General features: G+C 45.9%; 1 protein-coding gene across 1 annotated transcript in view; it reads left to right on the top strand.

The window, feature by feature from the left end:
* LOC144771608 (cytochrome P450 2J6-like) overlaps positions 1–22,067 on the top strand; it is a 501,433-nt gene that overhangs the window by 137,709 nt on the left and 341,657 nt on the right. Inside the window, exon 4 of the mRNA XM_078655981.1 lies at positions 12,544–12,704. Coding sequence (XP_078512107.1) covers positions 12,544–12,704 — 161 coding nt within the window. The remainder of the gene's footprint in view (positions 1–12,543; positions 12,705–22,067) is intronic.

Below are 22,067 nucleotides of genomic sequence, written 5' to 3'. Positions count from 1 at the left end.
TAATAATAATAATAATAATAAGGGAAATTTGTAGAGCGCCTGGTTACGCGCAACGGCGTGTCCCCGCGCTATAGTGAGTGGAATCAGCAGAGTCGCCACCACAGGGTCGGCCCGGCTTACTGCGTGTAGAGGTGAGTCTTTAACTTCTTCCTGAAGCCTAGCTCAGAGGGCTCCAGACGAAGTTCCAGTGGCAGGGCATTCCAGCTTTTCGCGGCAAAATATCTAAAGGACCTGCCCCCCATGCGTGTCTTTTTTATCCTGGGGACCTTCAGTAGCCCTGTACAGGAGGAACGCAGGGCCCGCACAGGCGCGTACCGGGTGACCAGGCCCTGATGCGGAGCCGGTGCCTTACCGCACAAAATGCGGTGGCACGTACAGAGAGCCTTAAACTCAACCCTGCACCTTACTGGGAGCCAATGAAGGACCTGGAGGGCTGCCTTAGACGCCGATCTTTTGGGAAGCTTCAAGGACAAGCGTGCAGCTGCATTTTGCAGCACCTGGAGGCGGTTGATGGCCTTTCCAGTGGCCCCCAGATAAAGCAGATTGCCATAATTCAGGCGCGAGGTGACGAGGGCATGCACCAGCGTCCTTCGGGCTGTCGTTGGAAGGAGATCCAGAACTTTCCGCAGGCTTTTCAGGACGCCGAAGCAAACCCCCACCACCCGGCCTATCTGAGGTCCAAAAGACAGATCGGCGTCGAACCACACCCCAAGATTTTTCGCTTTCCGACAGGGTGTGGGAGCATCCCCCAAACAGGGTGGCCACCATGCCGATGACCAAACAGACGGGCTCCCCCCTACCACGAGCACTTCAGTCTTGCTGCCGTTTAACTTCAGGCAATTGGTGGACATCCAGGTAGCCAGCTCCTGCATACAGGCTCTGAATCTGTCCGCCGCAAGACTGGGCGCACGCGATAGGGAGATGACCAGCTGCGTGTCATCGGCATAGGACACTATGTGCAGGCCATGGCTTTCGACGATGGACGCCACCGGGGAGACATATAGATTGAATAGGGTTGGGCTCAGGGACGAGCCCTGAGGCACGCCCTGTCCCAAACCAATCTCCCTTGAGTAGCAGTCTCCCTGTCGAACCTGAAAGCCTCTCCCTGTCAGAAAAGACTGGATCCATTCAAGTGCAGCCCCTGATATCCCTCCATCATTCAGACACTGTAGCAAGGTGGTATGAGCTACAGTGTTGAATGCTGCACTTAGATCCAAAAGGATGAGAGCCATAGTCTGGCCCTCATCCACCCCCTGGCGTATGGTCTCCACTCCCATCAGAACCGCTGATTCAGTAGAGTGGCGGGGACGGAAACCAAACTGGGTCTCGTGCAGGAGGGTGGCCTCTTCCACGAAGTCCATCAGTTGGGTATTAACCGTTTTCTCCGCCACCTTGGCCATGTAGGGTAAGAGAGAGATTGGCCGGAGGTTCTCCAGTTTTTCGAGGCTGATGTTAAGCTTCTTTTGGAGAGGAAGCACCACCGCCTGTTTCCAATCTCTGGGCACAGTCTTGGTCCTGAAGGAGACGTCCAGAAGATGTCTAATGTACGGCTCCAGAGACAGCAGGCTGCCGACTAGCTGTTTTGGCGTTGTCGGATCCCGAGGGGAGCCTGACTTCACAGACCCACAGATCTGCATGAGAATCTCCGGGGAAGGGGTAACAAAGCTGGTCAGCATGTGTTGGTCCCCCCTTTCCCTAGGGGACTCTACAAACTCAGACCCTGTTGTAGGATGGCTAGGGAAGGCGGAGTATATTTTTGCTACTTTCCCAGCGAAGAAGTCCGCAATCCTATTACAGGATTCCACTGAGCAGTCATCTGGCACAGCGGAGGGATTCCCACCCGAAAGAGTTTTGTATATTAAGAACAATTCTTACGTGGAATTCCCTGCCTCCCTAATCCTGTTGGCATAATATGCCGCCTTAGCCTTCCTAATTAACCCATGATAGGCACGCCTCCCAGTTAAATATTCCTCCTTGGCATGCGTGGCAAATGCCACCCGCCACTGCCTTTCCGCGCGCTTAAGTCCGGCTTTAGCCACCCGAAGCTCATCACTATACCACGGGGCCGTTTTTTGAGTACGGCAACCCAATTTTGCCAGGGAGAGTGGGGCCGTACAGTCTAGCGCTTACAGAGGTTAGTGTTAGCTGTTTCCACATCATCCCCCCTGGACTCCCCCCTCTAATAAGTGCCGCACGTAACTTAGCTTGGGATAAAGTGGCCCATCTACGACTCAGATGGTTCGGCAGAGCTGGTTCCGGTAATCTAACCCCTGGGATCCGTATGGTAAAAGGTACCAGATGATGGTCCGACCAGGGAATAGGGATAGGAGTCATGGCATCTACTTCCCCCCAGTTGGCAAATATGGGGTCCAGTAGGTGACCACACTGGTGGGTGGGATCTTTTACTTTCTGATCCAACTGCAGGGCACGTAATTCTTGGCAGAGGTCCATGGCGGCTTTATCCATGGGGTCATCCAAGTGCATGTCACCTAGCACCAGGAACTTATACCTGCGCAGCGCAGCCTCTATAATGCCTTCTACTAGACTGTCCCCAAACCTGGCCAGAGGGCCTGGGGGTCTATAGATCAGGAGACCCTTCATAGTGTAGCCCTCATTTACCGTAATGGTAAAAATACCCGCCTCGCTGTCCAGAATGGCGATGTACTCTAAGTGGCATCGTAAGCGTTGCTTGGCGATAGCTATCCCCCCTCCTCTACCGGTAGGTCTATCCTGCCTAATCATAGAGTAACCTTCTGGTAATGCCTCCATAACATCAGGGGCTGAGCAATCATCAAGCCAAGTCTCTGTGAGAAACACGAGATCCCATTGCTTCTCAGTGAGCAGATCGTAAACATCCAGCTTATGTTTCCGCAAAGAGCGAACATTCAGCAAGCCGCAGGCCAGGTCGGGGTGCTCACTTCCAGCCTCCCTTCCCATGTTGTAGGCAAAATGACAGTGCCCACAACCCGCGTTCTCCTCCACCCTCATACTGTGCAGGCAGGAACTTGAGATGGCATTACGGAGGGACAGCAGCTGCGTCCTACTCCAATGTAGGTGCTTTCCCGTTGGGGCATGGGATCTGGCCCTGGCCCGCAGTCGACCGCGGATGGGCGCGGACGGGCTTGACTTAGGCGCGTCTTCGGCGCGCCTTCGTCGCGCCTGCTGCGCTTGTCCGCTGCGCTGCCGGGTAGGCATCCGCCTTTTATCCCCCCACAGCGTCGCAATTTGCTAATTGCAATTAAGGAATACTAAGAAATCGCAAAAAAATTGTGATTTTGTACATACATCCTTATTTGCGATTCTCAAATAGCGATTTCTAAAAAATCGCTAATTGAGAATCGCAAATAAGGTTGTTGATACATATGGCCAATAGTGGTTTCTGTGGACTGGAGGGGGCGTTTAATAAATGTTGTGCCCAATGTAGCAGTTGCCCTCAGACTCCAGACATAGAAGATGAATTTGCCCAGTGGAGTTGGGTTGCAAGAGGCAGTAAGGAGTGCTCCATTGAGGTAGCCTGGGTGGGCTACTCTTGTCCAGGAATATGGCTGGTCTGGGACCCAATGAAACATAATTAAATTCCTTAAAAATTATGAATCCCATAATTATATGTCTACAAGAAACGTGGTCTTGCAAAGAGTTTGAATGTGATGGCTATTTTGTATTCGCGTGTTATGCGAAGCGATCGGTAAGGGGACATGCTAGTGAGGTGGTATCTATTTTGCTTAAAAACTCCATTAATTGGAATCAGAAGGTTTTCTCCCACCCCTCAAACCTCTGTATATGCTTGAAGTTGGCACGCTTGGGAGATTCTGCCACACTCACCTCCTTCCTTGTGGCAAACTTGTATATCCCCCCTGTGAAAAATTTTGATCATCTTTTGCCTCTATTTTTTTTCTTTTATTCAGGATATAGCTACTAGGGAAGATTGCCCCCTAGTGATATTAGCGGGGGACTTAAAGCTAAAATGTCAAACTCTGCTTCTGAGATTTATGCCAATACTGACAAAGAGGAAGTTTGGCACATTCCCGAGATTTTATTACCAAATAAAGTAAAAACAGATAAACGGGGTTCCTTTTGCTTGATAGCGTTAGAAGTCTAGATCTTGTTATCTTAAACGGGAGAGTGTCCGCTGATAAAACAGCCCATTTTACCTTTCATTCTCAACATACTCAGAGCCTTTTAGATTATGTGATTGTTTCCCACCAAATGTTTGGGGCTTGTGATAATTTTTTTGTTAACCCATCGATATGGAGCAACCATAGTATAGTGGGTGTGACAGTGGCCTTTGATCTACCCACATTGGACTCGGGGAACGCCGGTCAGGGATTAGCCAATTTTAATAAAAGAAATGGTCGGTCCTTTTGGACGCAAAAATACATTGCTGCAGTAGGCTCCATTGTGAAGACGGTATATGTAGAAAAGCAAGGTATTACTCATTCCAACATTATATCCTTCTTTTAGGCTCAAATGAAGAAGATATGTAATTTAAGCTCCACATCTTCTGGACCTCGCACGTATAAACAAGATATGTCCCATATGATACCCTTAAAACAAGCAAATAACCATCTTGTTCGAAAGCAGGACATACATTTCCTCCTTGGTCGACAGCAGGAAATCAATCACCTCAAACGAGTGAGAAGACACCTCATGCTCAGTGAAAAAAGGAGGGAGATTGATGTTAAGTGGATAGGGCTGAGGGAAGCTGCAAGGGCCAAGGATTCAAGAAAATACTGGCACTTGATCGCTGAATATTGCGATTCAAGGCAGAGAGCTACACTGATACCGATTCCCGAAAAGGAATGGGTGGATTACATCTCTCTATTATATGGAAAGAATAGCGCTGGTTCTCCCGTGTTGACTGATTGGGTTAAATTCGCGTCTGCTGAATTTACTGAATTTGGTCCCCCGTCAGGAAAGGAATTGGTAAAGTATAAAAAGATTGCTAGAACCTCCGGTGCACAAAGGCCGGATGGTATCCCAACTGCACCAATTAACAAGCATTTACAATGCAATAGGTCTCGCAGCATTAAAGTTTGAGTCATTGGCATTGTGTATGACAATGCGTTGCATAAAATGTTTAGCAAACTTGGTGAGCAGTGAGAGTGTGTGCAAGAGTATGCTGTTGCTCACAGCTGTTATTAGTCACACAGCTCTGATGCACCTCAGACATGGGCTCACAGCTGTTATTATTCACACAGCTCTGATGATGCACCTGAGCACGGGGCTGACGCAGTTATTATTCACACAGCTCTGATGATGCACCTCAGCACCAGGCTGGCGCAGTTATTATTCACACAGCTCTGATGATGCACCTCAGCAGGGGCTGCCGGCAGTTATTAGTCACACAGCTCTGATGATACACCTCAGGCATGGGGCTCACAGCTGTTATTATTCACACAGCTCTTATGATGCACCTCAGGCACGGGGCTGACGCAGTTATTATTCACACAGCTCTGATGATGCACCTCAGCACGGGGCTCACAGCTGCTATTATTCACACAGCTCTGATGATGCACCTCAGGCACGGGGCTCACAGCTGTTATTATTCACACAGCTCTGATGATGCACCTCACGCACGGGCTCACAGCTGTTATTATTCACACAGCTCTGATGATGCACCTCACGCACGGGGCTGACGCAGTTATTATTCACACAGCTCTGATGATGCACCTCAGGCACGGGCTCACAGCTGTTATTATTCACACAGCTCTGATGATGCACCTCACGCACGGGGCTGACGCAGTTATTATTCACACAGCTCTGATGATGCACCTCAGGCACGGGCTGACAGCTGTTATTATTCACACAGCTCTGATGATGCACCTTAGGCACGGGCTCACAGCTGTTATTATTCACACAGCTCTGATTATGCACCTCACGCACGGGGCTGACGCAGTTATTATTCACACAGCTCTGATGATGCACCTCAGGCACGGGCTCACAGCTGTTATTATTCACACAGCTCTGATGATGCACCTCACGCACGTGAGCCTCTATGTTCTCTTCTGATGTGTGCAAGGTGTATGCACGGACGTGAGTGGGGTGAAGGCAGTGTCTTCACATGTTCACATCTAGTAGGAATGACTGGGGCTCACCTCAACACTAACCTGTCTACGGATACATATCTATTATTGATGCTATGGCGGCGGCTGGAACACCGGGGGACAGCCAGCGCGCTTGCGCAGGCACCCGGGGCGGAGCCGGGAACTCGGGGACCGGGGGGCGTGGTCCACGGGAATGACGTCAACACAGACACCTGGAAAGCCCGAGCAGCAGAGCGGCTCAACTAATAATCTGCTCATGCTCATATGCCCATAGGGAGCCCAAGGAACATATTTCAGTCAGGCGCAACGGCATCACCACTTGGAGGCTGCAGAAGTCCGGAGTGGCGGTAAGTGGGCCTTAGTTGTAGGGGGGGGGGCGGCGCGGGGGGGTCTCGGTGCGCTCGTGTGTGTGTGTGCGCGTGTGTGTGTATGTGTGCGGCGGCGGCGGTGGGGGTGTGTCTCTGTATGTGTGCGTGTGTGTATGTGCGCTCGTGTGTGTGTCTCTGTGTGTGCGCATGCGCGTGTGAAAGCAGGGGGATGTGTGGCTGTGTGTGTGTTGGAGCTTCCCAGGAGACAGGAGATGGCCACAGCATGCGTGTTCTCACGCGCGCGGCCCGCTCCGATCCCCTTTTAGAAAATGCGCATGGCCATCTCTTGACTCCTGGAAAGCTGAGTCACTCACAATAGGTCTCTTGCGAGACCGCGCTTTCACGCGGTTAACGCCACGAGACCTAAAAAGGAGCTAGAAGTATGGGGTGATTTTCTAGAGCCACTCTTTCAATATTATTTCTTTATGAATAAAAACCCCCCTTCTTGGAAGAGGAGCATTATAGTCCCCCTGTATAAAAAAGGACCAAAAACGGTGCCGACTAGTTTTAGACAGATTGCCCTCCTGGATGCCTCAGGCAAATTATTTGCAAAAAGCATACAATGCCATTTACAACAATGGGTTTATGATCAGGATATTCTTCCACCGGAACAAGCTGGCTTTAGAAAGAACCATGGCACCCTGGATAATATAGCGGTTGCTCAGACGATTGTGGAGAAATATGGTTTCACCTGAGGGATGCCAGTTTATACAGCCTTTATTGATTTCTCCATGGCGTTTGACAAGGTGGACCACCAGACCCTGTGGAGAAAACTTGTCTCCCTTGGCATACCAAATCATCTTCTGGGTCTGATTATGGAATTGTATACTGACACCTGGTGCCAGGTTCTGATGGGAGGTTCGCGGGGGTTAACATGTAAAATTAGAACGCATAATGGGCTTAAGCAGGGTTGTCTATTAGCACCACTTTTATTTTCTTTGTATATCGCTGATCTCCCTGGTGCTCTGAACTCCGTAAGAGGGGATCCCCCCAAAATTGGTACAATGCCCACTGGCTCTCTATTGATGTTGCAATATTTGATCTAAATCCCATTGGCCTGCAACGCCGTCTGGATGCTCTAAACATATATGCAGAGGCTCACTTCTTGAAAATGAATATTGCCAAAAGCAAGATTTTGGTTTTCCGTAAGAAGGGGTTTAGAATAAAGAGATGTTTAAGATGGATGCTTGGTTTTGAAAAACTAGGACTGGTTGACTCGTATGTATATTTAGGGAAAGTTTTTTCCGAAACAGGTGGAGACCTGGAGCATACTAAACATTGTGTTAGTTAAGCTGTCTCCCAGGCAAGTGCATTAAACAGATTTTATCAAACTTGCGGGAGACGCCATTTTAGCCATGTCTTATCTGTTTTAAGGTCAAAATCCCACCCTTGTTAATATATGCTGCCGAGGTGTTAGACATGAATTATTGGCTCTCGTTTGATAAGGCGGAAGGACGAATTATGTGCCAAATTTGCAATTTAAACTCTTTGGCTACCCCACATGTTCTGCGCCTTGAATTTGGATTAGTGTCGACCTTCATCTTAGCCCAGGCAGCAGTTCTCAGGTGGGGTAACTCTCTCTTTTTGGGGGAAGAGGGTACACTTAGGGCAGCCTTGAGAATAGAAATCTTTGGCACACTAAAAGAACAATCAACGTTTTTTAGGTCTTTTTTTATGTGCAAATGATACTTTCGGTCTTAGTTTAATTCCCACTTCTCCTATGTCTAAATTTGGTTTGAAACAGTCATCAAAGAAGTTTAGATCCCCTATCAGTTTGGCGAGAGACGCTGCTTTAAGCAAATCCAGGCCCAGTCACCTGGCGGTCAGTGGGAGCGCTCTGGGGAATAAACCACAGCCTTATTTAACTTGGAATATCCCTCATGGGATGAGAAGGCTGATACTCCTACTGAGACTCAATCTGCTGCCCTTAAGAGATGTTACTGGCATATGGGATAAAACACCTAGAGAGAAGAGAATTTGTGAATTGTGCCAGTTGCAAATCCAAGATCTAAATCATGTCCTATTTGTATGTTCAAAGCTGCAAAGTGCCAGGACAATGTTTTTAAAACCAGTATTTATCAGATTTAATATTCACTCTGCTCAGGACGCACATTCTTTGGTTTTGTCCCCTCCGAATGAAATTGTTTTAAAACATACCAATTTTTTAGAACATTTTTGCCTATTTATTAGAACATTGTCCAACAGTAGTACTCTGGTTACGATTTAATACCAATTGGTTGGCTATCTGATTGTTCCATATAGTCATAGCACTATTTACACATTTCTTAGTATGTTTGATATAAGAATTTTTATCGGTCGGTTATGTGATTTTTTATGTATTATAGCATTATTTCCACATTTCTTAGTGTGTCTGATATAATTTTATAGCAATGTATAAGGAAGGAATTTTGTATTGTATGTAATGTTTGTCCTTTTAATTGTTGGCGTGTTTTTGTGGACCTCCGTAGGAGTTCCAAACCAAAACAAATAAATACATTGAAAATAAATTGAGAAGTATCAGAGAAATGTTGCACAATGTGTTCAGGTGGGTCTTAAAGAAGGTTTTGATGTTGTATAACATATTTCTAATTCAATTTAGGTATGTCTTTGTACTCCACCTTTTTTCACCTGTTAACAGAAGAAGGTCCCCACTACTTTGAATCTTGAATGGCTTACAGGACCTCTACATACTTTTCCTTCAGAAGGCATCTACAAGCTAATGAGGAAAAATGTTCAGAATACACAGGACAAACCTAAGTCATTGATAATTCCCCAAGAGCACAATTTGAAACCGGGGAATTTTGTAAAAGAGTTAATTCCAAATGTTATGAAAAAAATCTAAAAATCTAATCACTCCAAAGTGTTCAAAATTGTGACATTGGGGAAGTCTTCAATTCTTTTAAACAATGGGTCATGGAGTAGTATAATAAGACTTGCAAAATTCAAAGGGGACACTCAAAATGAGGAGTGTATTGAGCATTATGTAAATTCAAGAATGGTGGATCCTGACTTTTGGAGTTGTGTTTTAGAGTATGGGTCTCCATGCCCTGTATACCTGAGGGGGTATCTGGAATGCTGAAGGCAACGGATGTAAAGGAATGGTGTGTGTGGAGTACGATCCAGTAGAAACTGACAATTGGGGGATTATTTGGGTTATAGAACCGACTTGCTAATGCTGTGACCTAAGGGCCAAACATGAAATAAAGCGGTTAGCTCCCACCTGGGTGGCTCCAGACTCCTATATGAAGACTGTGCCCTCCAACTTCAACATTTTGTTCAATGGTTTGTGAAAGTGCAGCAAGACTGTGGTGGCATGAGGGAGATGTTTCTGGCAGAGGATGAGGCCAATCTCAATAATGTATAATGGAGTTATGATTCACAGTGAGTGTTTTAGAATTTTTTTAAAAAATGGAGAATGTTGATCAAAATGTGTCTATGGATTTTACAGCGCATTCAGAATTATCTGACCTTTCACCTTCTGACTCTTGGAAAGTTTACCAATTTTGTAACAGGAGTGACACATTCTTGTTCTGATACTTTAAGCGAATACATTTCCACATTTATTTTCAATACTGTTGCTTTCATGTAAGGGAGGAGATGTGTGATACCTCGTGTGGTATTTCCTTGTATCTATCTCGCTTCTTTTCCCCTCTTTATGCATACTCTCCTATTAAGCAGAGAACTTGTGTGTCACATTTCCATACAACACAGTGTGTTCCTGTTCTGCAAGTATTCTTGTTTATAGTTAATATTCTAAGTTCCATTGTCTGTTGGTACTAATCTACTGTCTTACCTGCATCACTTTGTATGGGCTCCTAATAAAGACCTGTTCTCACATCTAATGAGTGGTGCTCACTTAAACGCTCCTCCCAAACAAGCAGGTGCCAAATCTGGGTCACAGCAGTTACATTGCTCAAGCGTCTTTGGGCTTCTCTCTGATACTTGGGGCTTTTCATAAAAGTCTGACCATGTCGCCAGTCGCAGTTGTCACAGCTCTCTTGTACTTCTTGTAGCTAGATCTCAGTGGTACCACCGCCTGTGGGCCTCCTCTCGCTCTTTCTCCTGCCCTCAGGAACTGGAGGAGGGCAGTTAGACCGACCTCCTGAAGCGCCGCAGTGGTTTCCCCTTTCCTGTGGAAGCTCTAACTCGGAGACAGGGAGGTGACGCGCTAGGCGGGATTCCTGGTTGCTAGGCGACCCTGTCCAGCGTCTCCCTCAGACCTCGCGTTGTTCCTCTCCAGAACTGCCCGGCCCCACTTAGCATTCCGGCCAGCGGCGGTGATGCAACCAACAGACTCGGCGCTTCAGCGCTCAGGAGGGGGGGGAAAAGCTAATCAGAGAGGCTCTAGCAATAAGGTGCGCTTTCAGGACACCAAGCTAGTGGCAATAACGCAGGGCAATAACAGCGCACTAGCGCCAAGTGGCAGCCAGGAGGCAAGGGCAAAGGTTGGGTCCCAGCCTCACTTCAGAGGTCGCTGAGAGGGACCTCTGCACAGTGTTCACCCTCCCCCTCCTGGACAGTCCAATGCCCCCTCAGCACACAGCGCCAACCCTCCTAGGTTTCTGGGCCGGTTCAAGTTCTCTCTCACCAGCTGACCAAAAGGAGCAGTCCGCTTTACACGTGGAAACACTGGGGCGTTGTTCTCTCTGTTCTTCTTTAAGACAGGGCCAGATCAACAGGAAGGAGGGCAGCACCCTCAGACCAAACCGCACCCCCTGGGAGCAGTCAGTTCAGCCTGTGACACAATCCCCCTGACAAAATGGCCACCCAGTACCCTCCCTTATATAACCTGGGCTCAGGTCACTAGGAAGGTTCTGGAACCCCCTAATACTATTAAATGGGCTAGAGCTCCGAGGTAATTTCTGACAGGCGACCATTTTATGAAGCTCACCTATTCCACCATTTTAGAAAGGCGCACCTGCGCCTCAGCACGATTGGCAGTGGCGAGGCGCCCGGAGACCTGAGGCCACACAAAAACAATTGGTGGGAAAAAAAATGTGAGGCAAAAAGAGAGAAAAACAGGGGGAGACCACGCAAAGGCTGACAGGTCGAACAAGCACATTTCTAATATTTTTGTCAGTGCAATACCTGTTGTACACCTGACTCTGGGTAGTTTGGCCATAGCAATCTCCTTCAAGTAAATGGACTGAGGTGAGTCTCTCAGTGGTGTTCATGGATTCTCTTTCAGCCCATCCATTACACAGCCTGGTTTGCCTCAAAATGAGAAGACATCAGCACTATAATAAATGAGAGAGATGCATTTTGAAGCACATAGTCTAGAAGAGTGCAGAGAAATATGAGTACTCAAATAGTTTTTTAATGACTTTTTGCAACTGATTTATTTCCTGAATATATATATATCCCCGTATACTCATGTTTTTAAAAAATATGGCATTTTGAAATACACATTCATCCAATATATTCAGGTGTTTCCGTGTGCTTCTTATTTTTCTTGGCATTAACTGTTGTTGTCCTGTGGACACAGATGAGTTTGATCTTATGACTTCTTGATTTGAATTTATAACCAACTAAGTAATACATCAAACTAAATCCCTTGTAGACCCCTCTACACGATATCATAATAGTTTGCATCAGGTCAAAGTGCCTGGAATAAACACTGTGACCACAAAGGTACAGCTTCTGTCATGCAGCTGCAAGGAATCCTCTCAGCACTGTCAAGTACAAAAATGAAGGGTAATAATGTCCAGTGCGGTCACCGGAACAGCTTCAGTCATCCTCATCTCTAATGGTGTGTTACTGTTTTCCGCAGGGTTAATAGACACTGCGTAAAATTTTAGAAATGAAGTTCATGTTATGACAATGAACGCCACCCAAGCAGTAAGCACACCTTCCCCATTCCTAACTGAATTCAATTTGACCATCAATACATTTTCTAGGGAAGGTTCAAAAGGAAGACAAAGAAATGGGTGATGAACAGTTAGGGGGCTGATTGTAGATAAACAGGTAAATCTAAAAAACACATGGAATATGTATAGCATTTAAAGTTAATAAAATCCACAATTCCTCTGTGAATTTACTAGTTCCTTCAGACATTACTGTCTTTTCCACTACCTCCAGCTCCAAATCAGGCCCTTATTCTGTGATATGATGTTTGGTGTCTGTATTTCCAGGGAGACCTCTAAACCCTCATCACCTGATGATGAGCTGCACAACCAATGTCATCTCTGCCATGATCTTTGGGCATCGTTTTTCCTTTGACGATCATCTTCTGCAACGCCTCCTGGAAGCCACAAAAGTAGTGGTACCTTTTCTGAGTTCCTTCTGGGGCCTGGTAAGATACTGTTCCTACATTTTATCTCTCCAATTTATTGAATACTTAAGGCAACAAATACATTCCCAGATAATTTAAGATATGAGTAGCCAGTCGTACATATCTGCCTTGCAGGCCCAAAAAAGACATTTACCAACTAGCTTTTAGCAATGTTAAAAAGAAGACTGTGTAAGCCATAATAATATATATATCCAAATAAAGAAGTTCCACAAGTAGGATAAGTAATATTGAATAAAAAATATTATGAATATGAAGCACTGTATTATTATATTGTTTCTTATACTAAAGAAATTTAAAGTTAATTCAAAAGTGTCTAGGGTAGAATTATAGATATGTAAGGGTTGAAAATAGGGTTTGGGCCTGAGATGGTTTAAGGCTGGAAAAACATCTGGAGTTTGTGTTCTGGGTAGGATGATGGTTATGGTTATGTTTAAGGAAAGACTACTGATTGATGTAAGCACTGGGGTTATGACTGATGCAGTTGTTTTTATATTATAGTATTCTTGACAATGAAGTCTTCATTATAGTTAAACTAGCTAAAAATTAAAAAAGCGGTTTTGCTTTCTTCGTGTGGTTATTATTAAGGCTTTCTTTGCTTTGGCATTCATGTTCTTTTTTTTTGTGATCCTTATCCAAGTATTATGATAAAAATATTGGCGTAACACTCATAGGCCTCTGCTGTCCTATATAGGTATTCAAACAACAAATTAGGGGATCCAAAAAAAAACCTGAATCTCTTGGAACGTTTAATTGTCTCAACACAAGAGGTTTTAACGTCCATCACTAAGGATAGTTAGCTATTCTGTAATAGGATTCACGTTCATTTAGTACAAAAAGTCAACTTCTTTTTTATAGCTGTAACATATGTAAAGGAAGCAGAAAGCCATGATCAAGGTTAATAAGAGAACATTTATGACATTAACACTGCTTCAATAAGAGAATTGAAGTTAAAAAAACACAATCAATGTTGTTAAAAATTGGGTTTCTGTGTGGCAGAGGTATACACCCTGTCCAACCAGGAACCACAATCCTAGTAAGGGTAAGTCACAAACACACCCTAAATTAACCTGTGCTCACTCCCTGGTAACCTGGCACAGAGCAGTCAGGCTTAATTTAAGAGGCAATGTGTAAAGTATTTGTGTAACACTTCAAACAGTAAAACAGTGAAAACACCACACAAAAAGATACCACACCTGGTTAGAGCAATAGAGTTACATGTTTTGAGCACAACAAGACCAACATGACAAAAACTCAATACGTAGAACTGGAGTTATGAATGTTTAAAGAATATCTTGTAATGTAGTGCTTAAAAGCTTTAAGCACCAACTGGGGATATCTGGTGGCGCTAGACAGGGTCAGATCCAAATGTTCAGGCCTACTGTGATATAAAGCGTGGGTCGAATACAGAGACCATCTTAGCCCGCTGAAACAGTACTATGGCTTGAGATTATGTCGACGTCCAGGAGGGGATGTGAGGAGCAAAGGAGGCGATGTGTCGGCATCGATTCTTGGGAAGTAGGCAATGCGTCTGCTTTAAACTGGGCAAAGTCAAAGATGTGTGGGGAATGGAGGCGATGTGCGACACCATCGGTAATGCGCGGCTGTCCATCCTCACAGCAGCGGCGATGTGTCTATGTCGATGGAAACGTGCCAGTTTCTCAGTGGCACACCTACATCAATACATGGATTTTTACTGGGGCAGCACTTTTCAACCACTTTCAAGGGACCAGAACTGGATTGACACCACTCTGCAGGGCAAGTCTCTCAGATTGCAGAGCCTAGGTCTCGTAGCAGTGTTGCTAGAAGTGTTGTTGGAAGTATTTGATGTACCTGAGACTTCAGAAGAGGAGGCAAGCAGACAAGCCCTTGGAGTCACTCTCGGTACAAGTGGTGTAGATCCAGTCCTTCTCACCAGGCAATGAGGGCAGCAGATAGGTCAGCACAGCAGAAAAGCAGTTCTTCCAGAGCAGCACTCCAGCAGAGTGGCAGTCCTTCAGCAGCACAGCAGTCCTTCTTCCTGACAGGGTATCCACAGGTCAGAAATGTACTGAAGAATGAGTCTGAGAACCCTTTTTTATACCCTGATGCCCTGCTCACAGAAGGTAGGAGAAGCTTTTGGAAAGGTCCTTTGATGTTCTGGGAGTTACCTGCCTCCCCTGCCCTGGCTCCAAGCTGGCTCCAATGACAATGCAGGGTTGTTAGGCCTATTGTGAGGAGACAGGATACAGCCTATTCAGGTGCAAGTGGAGCTGTGCACAACTCGGTCCCCCATCCTGTCAGTTGATAGCCTATTACGGCCCTTCTAATTCCACTATTGTTGCACTGTCTGTAGAGAGTGCACAAAGTCTAACTGTCAGCTACATCCAGTCATTTGACCTAAGGCAGGCTGCAGGCACAAAGGGCTGAGGGCAGCTTTCAAAAAAGGGCATTTTCAAATTTGTAATGATAAATTCGACTTTAGAATTAAAGAGGGGTTATCATTACAAGTTCCTAGGTACCAAACATGACACATCTACCTCCTCTCATTTATGAATTACACCATATTTCATGTAATCAGGAATCCCCAATGTTATCCTATGGGAAGGGTGGACCTCATAGTAGTGAAAAATAAATGTGGGAGTTTTTCACTATCAAGACATGTAAAAACTTAGAAGCATATGTACTTACACAACACCCTGCCCTATGATTTGGCATATGGCCTACCTTAGGTGTGACACGCATGTAATTAAAGGGGAGTTTAAGGCTTGGCAAGGGGGTTTAAATGACAAGTAAGCATGCCAATAGGACATTGCTTTTAGGATGCAATGGCAGGCCTTGGACATATTTTAGGGTTCTACGTAAGTGGGTGGCACGATAACTGCTGCAGGCCCACTGGTAGGGATACATTTAAGGGCCCTAGGTATATCATATGCCACACTACAAGGGACTTACAAGTCAATTAAATAAGACAAACTAATTATGCCATGTTTTAGGGAGAGAGCACAAGCACTGTAGTACCAGTTTGCAGTGGTTAAGTGCAGAGAGTCCTAAGACCAAAAAAAAAATGAATTCTGCAAAACGTGGAAGGAGGAAGGCAACAAGTTTGGAGGCAACCCTGCAGAGAAGGCCACTTCCAACAAAGGTTAGACACTAAACTATTAATAATACATACATGTAAATAATAGTTAATAATAATTAGTAAGAAGATCCAGGTCACTGTTTGTAACGATTTCCTGTACTCATCTGATTTGCAATAATCTTCTACTTGGCTGCAAAGCTAACACATTCTTCCAACCATACTTCAAACTGCACTATTCAGCCATTGTAGGGCAACATAAACACATTTTGAGATTTTATAGTTAGTTTAGCACTTTCACAAGTGTTGTAAAGGCGCTTGAAGTACATATGAAGTTAACCAGCTGCATCTGTTTGACGTATGCAATAATAATTATTTTCACTAAATGTGCTTTTTGGCAAGGTTCTAAAGAAATGTTGACATTGAAAGTTCATGACAGTAGAGAAGTCAAAGAATGTCCTTGAACTCAGAAATTCTATCAACCAATCTTTCTTACTCAATGGTCAAATAAATGAAGAATCTGGAAATACTGAAAACAATATTTGGGCATTGTGAAAATGATTTAAAAGTGTCAGCTGTATGATCAGGCATTCAATGCTATTGATATTTACCAACTTCTGCACCAATATTGATGGGATGTTAAATGTATGTGAGAACCTTAGATTACTCAGGATCAGTGTGTTTCATATTATTTGTGGTATGAGAAAAATGCTTTCAAATGTTACAAATATCCAACACGAGTTGCTTGTAACCATTGTTTTAGAGAAGACTGTACTGCCTTACCAGAGTCTCAGATGTTTTCTTACAAGAGAGATAGCTCTGAACAGTCCTTTCATGAACTCTTTAATCAGTCGATTGCTACATAGCAAACAATGGTTTATTTAACTGTTTCCTAAAAAAGGAAATAGCTGCTACATGAACTTTAATAGATACATGAGACTACCCAGGTAGGAAAGAATTTCTTGTGACATTTCTGACATCAGATGTAATTCTTTTGAAGGACAGAATCTTTTCAATTTAGCACAGTAGGTTTTAGTAGTCAAAATAGATCTAACATGCGCTGAATGTAGTCTGCAATCCTCCAGTATGTTAACTTTGAAGAACACATACTGTTTAGGAACTATGCTAATGAAATCAGGCATATTTAACAAATGCAAATGTCCATAAACATGCGATTGATAGGGTTTTACCTCATGACCCTGCTAACATCTGCCTGCTTCCATGGTTTTCGTATTTGCGATTTATGTTAGTGGATATGTAAGTTTGGTTTGCCCCTGATCCTGAAGATTTGTTCGACCTGGGATTGATACAACTCCCACTCTTGACATTCTTGCAAATTAGTCTTGACCCTGCTCCTGTTTGGAACAGTCCAGCCCGAACTGTCAGGCCAGGTCTTTCCTGAACCAGAACACAATCAACCCATGAACGGTTTCGTTTTAGTTATGAGCTCATCAGCCAGCTACAGCGTGCTTTGCTTTTAGTGACACTAAGGACATGACGCCTGAACTGTTCCCATAAAGAGCAGGTTCAAGACTAATTTGCATGTGGCTGGGTCCACCTGGGATGGAATGGTAAGCCAAAGAATTGTGGGTTGGAGTGCTACCCCAACAATTGCCAGTGGTCAGACTAGTTGCAAACAGTATCCCATCAATTTTTGGGTGTTTCGTGTTGATTTAACTTTGACAAAACCATTGAATATAGCACTTTACTATGTAATGTGTTACATTGCGTGCTATTACAACGCGCTCGTTACAACAACCAAGTTGTTAGAACGCAATGCATTTACATCGCAAGTCTTTACAACGACTTCCACTAGGGGGCAAGCTGGACTTAGGAATAGTATTATTTACTATTCCTACACCAGTTTGCGCAATAGTAGGGACGGTGTTGGAATTAATTTCCAATACCTCAGCGCCTCCTAGTGGAAGTCGTTGTAAAGACTTGCGATGTAAATGCATCGCGTACTACAACACGGTCGTTGTTAACAACCACGTTGTAAAGGTATCGCGGTGTAATGACCGTGTTGTAAAGGTTGTTTACTATTCAAAAAGGTCATATTTTGTGCAAAAAGCAGTTTCAGTTGATCAATTCTGTGATTCATTTTTTTGCAACATTTATTTATTTAGGTTTTTTGCACGTCACATACATCATGAACATCGTACAAACAATATACACATAACTTTTGTGGGAGCTGCCAGATGTATATAGGACTCTAGGGAGGTGAAAAGGCCCACGTGCATTGCCCATTGAGTGGGGCTGGACCCTGGACCCAGCAATAGGAGCAGAGGAATTCATCCCTGTCATAATGCAATGAGGCATGTAATCATGGTTCCAGGCAGCGAGAACAAAGGGGGATATGCAACAGTAGGTCTCACACCCGGAGGTGGGATGTCGGAGAGGAGGAACCAGTAAGGTACATGGGACTGAGGTCCCTTTGGGAGGGGGATGTCGGGTGAATTTCGTTGCGAGTGCTAGGAAAGTCTTAAGTAAATTACCATCATACATTTTGTCCACATAGTGCAGCCGTCTTGTGTTTCAGATAGAAGAAGTAATCGATGAGCGACATGGCGGCAGCTATCGAGGTTGTGGGGTGGGACAGGAGAAGTAGGATGTCACCCGCATAAAACCACGCCTTGAGTCTCACTGGTGGCGGGTCATAGAACGGAATAAAGATCTAACTTAGAAACTCTGGAGCGGTAGATCCTAGATTCAGGGGCCCTCCTGGTCTCGGAGGCTGATGAGTCAGTACGGCAATGCTTGACCCTGAAACGGAGAGGATTTAAAGAGGTGGCTTATGAAGCGCCCAAGGTCCGGTACTGTGCAGCGCAACACTGCCTCTATGAGGTGGGAGAAAGAGCAGATAAGCTTCTAGCATGGCTGGACAAACAAGCGGTGGCGTCACTGGGTCAATTTGCCCCCCAACGAGCCGGCGTCCAGAATGGACCACCGCAACATGCAACCAGGAGGCTATATTAGGGCAATATGTGGAAAGGGTAAGAGCAGCTCCTTACCCAGCTTGACTTCGGTCACACTACAGGTCTGGCAGGAGAAGTTGGAGGCCTTGGGCTGGCGTAACAGAGTCACATGGGCGACCCCGTTGTGGGATTCCATGAAACTGGGTCTATTAGTAAGACAGTAAGGCTTCGACAAGTGGGACTGGATTGGCATCTCAAGGTGGACTACTTATGGGTGGGGGAGGTGTTTCCCTCTGCCGACCCACAGAGTGACTACCAACTGGCGAACACTGAAGCCTTCTGTTATCTCCATGTGAGCCACGCGTTGAGGGCAGCACTGCCAAAAGGGGAAGAACTCCCAGAATTTTCCCCCCTGGAGGACAGTTTGCTAAATACTATATGGAGAAGAAGGTGTTATCCCTCACATACCACAAAATCCTTATTAGATCCTGCTTTAAATTGTTACAGCTCAAAATTCTCCACAGAACATACTTCGCCTATACTACATTAGTCAAAATGGAGCGGTCTGATTCGGAACTATGCTAAAGGATGCAAGCAAGAGGGCACCTTTGCCATAATCTTTGCGCCTACATTGAGCATTGATTTTGGGTGGTAGCTGGAACAATCCTGGGGATCCTTACCCATCCTGGGAAAAAGGGTGATAGTGGCTTTTTGGAAATAGCCCAGAGCGTGACCGCCTGTTTGGCCTCACGGAAAGCCCTCATCAGGTGTGGGGCCAGTAGGATTTTTCCCTTCTTGTAATATGCGTTCAGGAACAGATCTTCCCTTGGGGATTTGCACGTTGGAATGGTCGATATAGAGTAGGCTACTTCATCTTTAGTGAAGGTTCCCACTGTAAATAATGGCCCTTGCCAGAGAGCACTGGAAGGTGTAGGGGAGTCAAAAAGATGTTCAATTGATCGAATATGGTCTCTTGTTCCGCAGTATAGAGTGTGGCTTAGAAGAAAGAGAAACAGGAGGCAGTGTCACCCAGGTGTATGAGTCGTTTCACCGTATGGCTAGTTGTGATTTCTTTTGGTTCAGCTGGGCGACGAGGAGACTACCCGCCTTTTCTCCATTGTCTCATTGCCACCATTGCAGTTTGATCAATGCCTTCTCTGCAGCTTTTGTGAAGTAGGAGTTCAGTTGGATTTTGGCGAGTTCAAGTCGCTTAAGGAGAGACTGGGTGGGGGAGTTTGTATATTGTGCTGTAAGGGCATGTACCTCTTTTTCTAAAAGGTCTGTGTCAGCACTGTCCTTACGGTGTACCTCCTCACTGCCTCTAATCATAGAGTCCCAGAGTTCTGCTTTGGCGGCCTCCCACAGCACTCCATGGAAGATCACAGATCCCTTGTTGTCTGAGAAGTAGGACTGTATGTGATTGCGTAGTTGTTTTTTCCCCCTCAGGTTGCCGATAGGTGAAAGCTTTCATGCACCATCAACAGGGGTGGTGCAGTGTGTCCAATGTTAAGCCCGACCAATACCGAGCTGTGATCGGGGAGCCCGTCTCCAGGATGTCACAAGTTGTGATGTGTGGTAGGAGCTGGCCATGAATCATGAAGTAATCGATCCAGGATTGGGTCTCTTGATAGCAGGAGAGGAACGTATATTTTTGGTCCTACAGGTGCAATACATGCAACACATCCACAAGTGCATGATCAGTCACAAGGTCCCCAAATAGTGCCCTGTCCTGCCTGCCTAGTGTGTACATTATCCCTGCCTGTTCTGTCCAGAATTGGGTTTGGCACAAGTTGCCAATCGCCACACAGAGCCCTGGTGTTCTGTCAGTGAAGGAAAGGAGTCTGGAGGACTGAGCTAGGTAATTGGATTTACTGGTGGTGGGAGCATAGATCGAGCCAACTGCTATTATTCTGTCTAGGATCCTTAGCTTTGCAGGCACCCAGCGGCCTCCTTCATCTGACCACGTCATAAGTACAGTACAGTGTAAGGATTTCCTTATAAGGATGACTACCCTGCATTTTTTGGAGCAGCTGCATGCCGGAGAAGCAGTGACAAAAACTGAGACTGATCTACTGCTGCTAAGAACTGTGCCCACACATTCACGTTTGAGTTTGGCCCATTCAGCATTGGGATAGGTGACTCTTATGCAGTATTGTCATGTCCACTCATTTGGTGTTTAAGTAATGCCAGGTCTTTTTGTGTTTGGTGTAGTGGGACAGGACATTATAGTTCATGAAGATCAGGGTGAGATGAGTGGGTGACATTTTGCATGGAAAGAAAGGATGCAGTGTTCCCTGGTGCAAGGGCAATCAGTAATCAGAAATTACATGGTGGGTGGATGCTACAGGGGTAGTCGGGATGTGTGCTGTAGGGGGCGTTGGGTTGTAGTTCCCTTCTGTGGGAAAGAGGTACAGGGGAGGTAAGTAGCTGGTGGTAGTAATAAGCTATGGGGATCCTAATCAATAGGATCTCGACTATAGAGCTGGGCTCGGGACTGCTCCGGTGGTACCTGCAGAGTACCCCTGTTTGTGTTGCCGTCAAGATGGTGGCAAAAAGTATGTAATCACAGCCAGTGCCATTGGTAGCCTCCAAAGGAGAAAACATAACAAGATAAAGGAGAAGGGTGAATATTGGTAGGGTAGTTGAGTAGGGTGCATCATAGGTAACCCTACTCAACACAGTATGCACAGATGCAGCCACCCTTGAAACAGAGATTCCCTGAACACTGGATAAACTGGCCCCTATTCGGAAATCTCGGAAACGACCCCATACGGAAAAATGGTATACCCCACAACTTAAAAGTCTTAAAAGGGACTGTCAGAAACTTGAACATCAATGGAGGCTGTACAAAAATGAAGTAAACAAATTAAGATATAAATCCAAACTTAGGGGTCCATTAGGATGGCGGGCGGACATTGTCCGCCCACCACCCTAACGGAGATCGGGACTGCCCGCCTGAAGGGCGGGGGTCCCGACATTGGCATTAGGATGGTGGCGGGCGCATTCCTCAAGTTAACATTGTGGCGGGCGGTGCTCACTGCACCGCCCGCCACAATGTGAAATACAAATGCACGCATTTGCATAATCGAAGCGGCAGGCACCGCGCGGTGCCTGCCGCTGCAATTATGCAGATGCAGGGGGGTACCACAGGTACCCCCCGTGTGCCACCCCCCTTTGGCCGTCACTCTGGGGGCCCACAGGCTGCCCTCCGCAGCAATCACCGCCTGCCTTTCCGTGGCGGCATTGCCGCTGCGGAAAGGCCCCTAATTTCAGGCATCGTAATATGGCTGGCGGTGTCCATTGGACACCGCCACCATATTATTCAATCACCGCCGCGGTGGCAAGGCGACCGCGGCGGTAAAGCGGCGGACGGTCTTTCCGTCCGCCGCTGTC

Source organism: Lissotriton helveticus, chromosome 8, assembly GCF_964261635.1.
Source record: "Lissotriton helveticus chromosome 8, aLisHel1.1, whole genome shotgun sequence".
In the NCBI taxonomy this organism is placed as follows: domain Eukaryota; kingdom Metazoa; phylum Chordata; class Amphibia; order Caudata; family Salamandridae; genus Lissotriton; species Lissotriton helveticus.
This window is presented reverse-complemented; position numbering and strand designations above follow the sequence as displayed.